Source organism: Amborella trichopoda, chromosome 6, assembly GCF_054954075.1.
Source record: "Amborella trichopoda isolate Santa Cruz 75 chromosome 6, AtrichopodaSantaCruz75HAP2 v2.0, whole genome shotgun sequence".
Classification (NCBI taxonomy): domain Eukaryota; kingdom Viridiplantae; phylum Streptophyta; class Magnoliopsida; order Amborellales; family Amborellaceae; genus Amborella; species Amborella trichopoda.
The window spans coordinates 37251269-37258239 of NC_142341.1; the positions used below are offsets into that span (position 1 = coordinate 37251269).

The 6971-nt window shown below is 32.4% G+C and overlaps 1 protein-coding gene across 1 annotated transcript; it reads right to left on the reverse strand.

Annotated features, from left to right (window-relative positions):
* Positions 1-363: 363 nt before the first annotated feature.
* Positions 364-941, reverse strand: LOC148781732 (uncharacterized). Its single transcript, XM_088870887.1, has 2 exons — positions 816-941; positions 364-603 (listed from the first exon to the last, which is right to left on the reverse strand). Exons 1-2 carry the CDS (start codon positions 939-941, stop codon positions 520-522), a joined length of 210 nt encoding a protein of 69 aa, XP_088727013.1. The 3' UTR covers positions 364-519.
* Between the last annotated feature and the right edge of the window lie 6030 nt (positions 942-6971).

Genomic DNA, 6971 nt, shown 5'->3' on the forward strand with positions numbered 1-6971 from the left:
TGAATTCTACAATGCAAGCAAATATAGGGGCGTTTTCTAACAAAATTGCCCATAGGAATCATACCTAGTTATGAGCGTTTTACACCCATAGCTATTCATCAAATTTACTAACGTTATTAGTCAAGTAAAATAAATTACCCCAAAATGTATTAAAAGAAATTACAGTTTTGCCAGTATAAAACCATTTTATCTGTCTTTCTCATGGGTAAGAAAGGATCTGATGGGGTTCCAAATCAAGAGTTTCAGAAAGCTCGAGTTATGTTATCAATTACACAAAACTTGAGACCATATGAAACATCCAACCAAAAAATGAAATACAAATTAAGTTTGCATGCCATCAAAGATAACAAATTGACCCAGAAATCAGTAAAGAAAAGAAGAAAGTAAAGAATAGAAATGAAAGAAACATTACAGCTACCTCTTCCATCATTTGAAAGCAATAATCATACAATAAAACCATAACCACTTGAGAAAATACAGGGAGGAAAAAAATAAGAAATCGAATTAAATGATGACAAATTACCCCGGTTTTGAGCGCATACATCGCCAAAAGAGCTTAATAGGCACTGGAACTGTCTTGAATGGATTCCCCTCAAAACACGCCTGAAATTTTTTCCCAAGAAAATCAACATATATAAACTGTAAAATTCATCACAATGAGTCAATAACATAAATTTAGGGATCGCAATAGGAAACGATGTGAAGAAAAATGACTAGATAGGACGATGAAATTGAGAAGAAGCAGCAGAAATAAGATTGGGCAAGAAGAGTGATAAACAGGGATTCATTTTCATGCAAGGAAGAGAGAGAGAGACATGAATGACGTCTTCAGCTCGATCGTTGCATCCGTGTGCTTTAGGCTCCAGGTGGGTGCCCCCGGATATGCCCCAAGGACTCTCTCTCCTTGGTACCTCTCCACTCATCTCTCTCCTCTCTCCCATGCGCCCTCAGTGATATTTTACAATGGGGGAATTTTTCATACAGGTGGACGGCATTTCTACATTGCGGTCCATAAAGTGTAAAGCATCCATCTTAAATATGAATGTAAGTAGGTGTTCCATCTAAAAACAATAGAAATTAATATGGATGTAAGTAGGTGTTCCATCTAAAAACAATAGAAATTAACAGTTCAAATATTTTTTACTAAAATTACAATTTTAGTTTTTTAAAATTTATTTATTTATTCATATTCATGATCTCGATGTTAAAGATTACATGTCCATAAAAATTAAGTCCAAAAATCCTTCTCAAAAATAGATTTATTAATAGGCCCGTATTTTTACATATGTGGGCTTGACGACATTTTTGTAAAATTCGGGGATGAGGTTCGAATAGAGCCTAGGCTCCAAACAAACAAATTGCAGCGTACCTTCAAGTAGTATCGAGAAATGTGGTAGATTGAAACCACAAGATAAACTCATCCCCAGCATTATCGTATTCCTAAATAGATAAACTAAAAAATTAATAATATTTATATATATATATATATATATATATATATATATATATATATATATATATATATATATATATATATATATATATATATATATATATATATATATATATATATATATATATATATATATATATATATATTTCTCTCTGCATCAATTGTGGAGTCATTATAATCAAGATAAGATTAGGAGATTGAAGTGCTACATTCTTCTGGAAAACTTATTTGGCCAGGTGATTAAAGATGGTTTTTGTTTTTTTAGAAAATGCCTTCTTTTTATTTTGGGTAAGGTGTATATAAGGTGCCCACTATATAAGGGGTTGTATATAGACATGAGCAATGATATCTTGTATAGCAACATGATACAACAAGGTTAAAAAATCATCTTATGGCCATTTGTTTTAATCCAAAATTTGAAATATACACTCTTTTCATTCTAATGAATAATCACAAAAAAAGAAAAAATTGAAAGCACAACCTAGAAAGTATTTTTTTAGCTCAATTAACATAGGCCGTTCATTTTGGTGAGATGCTTAGATCTAGGCCTTAGAAAGATTTTTTTCATTTCCACTTTTTCTGGATGGCTTTATTTTCATTAGATAAACAATGTTAAAAAAGAAAAAAATGATTTTGAGTTAATAAAGACTAAAATCTTGAAATTCACAAAATGAATGGTCTAGATTCATTTTTGGAGATGACTCATTTTGAAATTTTTTTATTTTTTTTTGGGGGATTGATTAATGAGATGAGGAGAGTGTGCGTGCAAAATTTGGGGTCATACAAATACTGCAAATATGGTTTTTTAGAAGTGTCGTTGCATTATACTATGATACAACCGTCGCATTGCATCTTTACTCTCTCTCTCTCTCTTTCTCTCTATATATATATATATATATATATATATATAAATGAATGACTTGGGGAAGTTATTTCTGAATGATGAATATCTACAAAGTCAATTTAACTGATTGAGATCAACAAAAACACTAGTCTCTATATTTGTGTGTGTTCATGAAACGATAATTCCTTAAGAGGATTTGAGGGAAGAAGTCCCTAAATTACTATATTGCCCATGTATTAATCTTGCCGTTATAGAAGAATTTCTTAAAGATCCCTTGGGCTATATATTGACAATTGGACTGTATCGAGGAAACGTAATCTTGCATTAGGAAAACATTTTCTTCAATCAAATTTAATCAAGAAAATATTACATACGAGGCTTACTTTCAAAATTCATGAAAACCCATTCAGTTGAGAGTGTACGCAGGGAATCTAGGGTTTCTCTTTCAACTGCTTCTGGCTATCATTTTGTTGCCATCATTTTGTAGCCTTTGTAAGAACTCACTTAAAACATTATTTCTATTCATTTGGTAAGGATTCAAGCTTGGGCTTGATTTATTAAAAAAATTGATCGCAAATCTACATCTTATGTTCAAACCCTAACATTGATCAACCCAGTAAAAAAGATTGCAGAAAAAAAATAAAAAATAAAAAATAAAAATTGTTAAAAGCAGAAAAAGGAAAGGAAAAATATATTGGAACTTCTACTATTTTAAGACGAATTATTTTCCTGGCAATTACAGGTTAAAATCTTTAAGGAAAACTAAAATGAGATGTATGGCTCCCCATTTCCCAATATCTACAATTAGGGAATCAATGTGGTTTCTCCCTTCCAAATAACCCGTATGCACCTAGGACAAGCAAAACTAAAACAAATTTTATAACAAAGCAACCATAATAAACAAAACATATGCACTATCTATCCCTTCAGAGCAGATTTTCTGTGTGTTTATTACAGAAGAGTGTCTGAGAACAATCATAAGGAAATAAAATAGTCACATGTGCAAAGCATCAAAGCCTACATGAGATAGAGCAATATGCAAGACCGCTGAAAATGCAATTTATAAGTTTCTAGTACATACCCCAACTATGACCTCTTTGATTTGGATTCTTATTAACTTCAAACATTTTCGCCTAGAGTTCCATATATCAATAGGGACTATGAAGAAAGCATTGGAGTTATCCATGGCAATAGCTGTTGAAAACTAAGGCCATATCAAGTTACAACTCAAAAATATTCTAGGGGACTTTAAGCTGAGACCAATATCAAATTTTCAGAGTAAGCATGATTCTTAGGCAATGAGACGAGGAGATACAACCAAAACTTAGCACATCGAAGATCAAGGTTGTTGCAGATGCCATTCAATGGCAAAGATCAAAGGGATTATATGTTATAAGCTCATTGCTAGTTCGGTGAAATCCTGAATACATTCCCTTCTAATATATTATGTATGTATGGACCATTTTCTTACTCTTCTTCTTGATCAATATATGCACCATCTATTCCATGGCAGGGAGGAACCAACTGAACCATTTTACTATTTGTAGCTTGATCCCCCTAAGAGACAAGAGCTAAAGCTTGAGTGAAGGAGATCGGTAAGATATTTGCTGTAAACTGCCCTTTGTTTTTTTAATGTATTGTAAACTTCTTTTTTCGCTGATTAAATTTCTTCGTTTTGCACTGAGGCTCATGCTTTGCAGCTGTCTTTCTTTGTTCGGTCATGACCAAAGTTGCTTATTTTTGCAAGATACTCAAATGTAAAGATCAGATCAAAATATTGCATAGGGCATATTCTATATTATGCTCAAATTTGAAGATCAGATCAGAATATTGCATATGGTATTATTATTATTATAATATATATATATATATATATATATATATATATGTATAGTTTTTTTTTTTGGAAAACTTTTGTACAGAACCCTAATTCTCCATCTTATTTCATGGTAGACCCTCCTGCCATTTTTCTTTCAAGTGGCACAAAAAAATCCCTAACAATTTCACCCTACCCCCTCATCACTTATCTGCCTTATTTATTCACTTTTGAGCATAAAAATTAGCCTCAACAAACCTTTTTATACCATTTCAAGCCAAAAACGTTCTAAAAACATTTCAAAAACTTTTTTAACCCACCCCATTATACCTTTTAATTAAAAAACGTTTCAAAAATATTTTTTTATTATATTTTTTTGCCTTTTCGGCCCCTCAATGCCAAGTTGAGGGCTCCCTATCTCTCTCTCTCATATTGGGTTGATATGGTATAAAAATGTTTGTTGGGGCTAATTTTTGTGGTCAAAAGTGAAGAAATGAGGGATATAAGAGATGAGGGGGTACGGTGAAATCCTTAGAGATTTTTTTATGCCCCTTGAAAGAAAAATAGAAAGAGGGTCTACCATGAAATAAGATGGGGACTTAGGGTTTTGTACGAAATTTTTCCTTTTCTTTTTGTTAAGCTGGGTTTGGGAAAGCTTTCTGTTATTATCACCAACATGAATGGTATGGCAGGCAATTGCGCTTGGTACTAGAAACAAAAAGGCTTGGGGGCTTCTTTCATATTTCAATTGTAAAAGGGCATAAAATTGGCATTCTGAATGTCAGCTCTGCAGTGTTAGGGCATAGCAAACCATACCCTGTTCATTGTAATAGGATCCTTAACTCTGTTCCACTTTGTCATATAAAATACCTAATTGCAAACACAGATTACTCACGAAAAATCTATAGCAGAATGTGAAAATCTGAAAATGTTATGTTCTTTCATATTTTGCAAGTAGTTCCATATTATTCTAAACAAAAATAATGATGACTTGTGCTAAGCATGTGCCTTACTAACTCTGTTGCTATGTATGGTGTGCATGATGTTTTGAATTCATGGATCTGATCGGACGACTTAGAATGGGGGGTGGAAATCTAGACCAGGAAATCCATTCTTGAAATCTCAGCTAGAATTCATCATTTACCATTTTTTTGGAAATTCTTCATCATCTTCATCATAGCATTTTCCTAATTAATTGGGGTAGGCATTTTTTCTTGAAATTACTATCATTAATTTCTTAATGGAGGGTGAATTTTGCCTGCTTATTTGTTGGAATTATCAATTAGTATCATTAGTTGAAAATCATACATGAGCGCATTCATTATATTTTTCCTTATGTTTTGGATTACATTTTATTGTGTGGGATCATTTGTGTTCTTATGTACTCAGTTGTGAATGAAATAGACACATTACTCATTGCAACCAATGAATTCAATGCTTTTGCACTATGCCAATTTGTATGAAGTTAAATCTCATTTTAGCTTTCCCCAATGATTTTAACTAGTAATTACAAGGAAAATAATTGGTTTTTAATTTTCAGCATTGAGACGATACCTAAAGCCATCTCCGATATGGCCATTCAATCTTGTAATAATAATAATGGGAGCCATGATCTTTTCTCCAAATGAGTTCCTTCTAAAATGATTGAAAAGAGTTTTGGTGCATTATTTTTCGCCCCCTTTTTAATGGCAAAAGAAATTCTCACTTTGTTGACAAAATTATTTCAAACTATCTTCTAAAAAATCTCTTTGGGCGCTTTTTTTTTGCCCGAAGTTGCCCAGAAAAAAGATTAAAACTATTATACAATTGTTCCAATATATTTTTCCTTTCCTTTTTTCTTTTTCTCAAATTTCATTTTTTTTAAGAGAAATGATCCTATAGGACCTCCCCCATCCATGTGTGTAGGACCCAAAGGATCACCATTAAATTTGGCACTGATCTATAGAAAAGTCAAGTCCCATACCCATGTGATAAATTTTCTAGAGAACCATGCCAACTTTAATGGTGATCATTTGAGGTCCTACACACATGGGTGGGGGAGGGTCCTATAAGATCATTACTCTTTTTTAAAATTTTTACTTTTCTGCTCCTTTTTTTTGGGTTGATCAATGTTAGGGTTCGAAAACATTTGCTATCAAAAATTTTAATAAATCAAGCCTGAGCTTTAATCCTTACAAAAGGACCAGAAATAATATTTAAGTAAGTTCTTACAAAGGCTACAAAATGATGGCAAGAAACAGTTGAAAGATAAACCCTAGGCTCGTATATAATGTTTACTTGATTAAATTTGAGTGAAGAAATGTATTCTTAATGCAAGATAAAGTTTTCTTGATAAAGTCCTGTTATCAGTCTATAGCCCAGGGGATCAAGAAAATCCTTTTATTATCCTTTTAAGAAATTCTTTTATAATGACATAATTCTTGCCCTAACAAATACATGGGCAATATAGTAATTTAGGGACTTCTTCCTTCTCGAAGGAGAATTTATCCTTTTATGAACATGCAAATATAGAAACTTGTATTTTTATTTATTTTTTATTCATCTCAATCTGGTTTAAGTTAACCGACTTTGTAGATAATCATACTTATCATTAAGAAAATTTGTCAATCCTAAGATAAATGGAATTCAATGCATAATAACTCCCCCAAAGCTCATCTAAATATATAACTATACCCCTTCCCCCTAAACTAATCAAGCAATACTAATTCCTCAAGATCACATTACTAGTCCCCCAAGATCACATTACTAGCCGACTATACCCTCTTCTCTTCTCTTATGTTTCTGTGGCATCAACATGAAGGTATTCGAGGTGACCCTCATCTTGGCCCAGCTGCTTCGACTTCAACCACCAAAAAAGC

Coding starts and splice junctions, on each gene's coding strand:
- LOC148781732 (XM_088870887.1), bottom strand. CDS start 941: ATGGGAGAGAGGAGAGAGATGAGTGGAGAGGTACCAAGGAGAGAGAGT. Junction 604..815: donor GAGCTGAAGACGTCATTCAT/GTCTCTCTCTCT, acceptor AAAAAATTTCAG/GCGTGTTTTGAGGGGAATCC.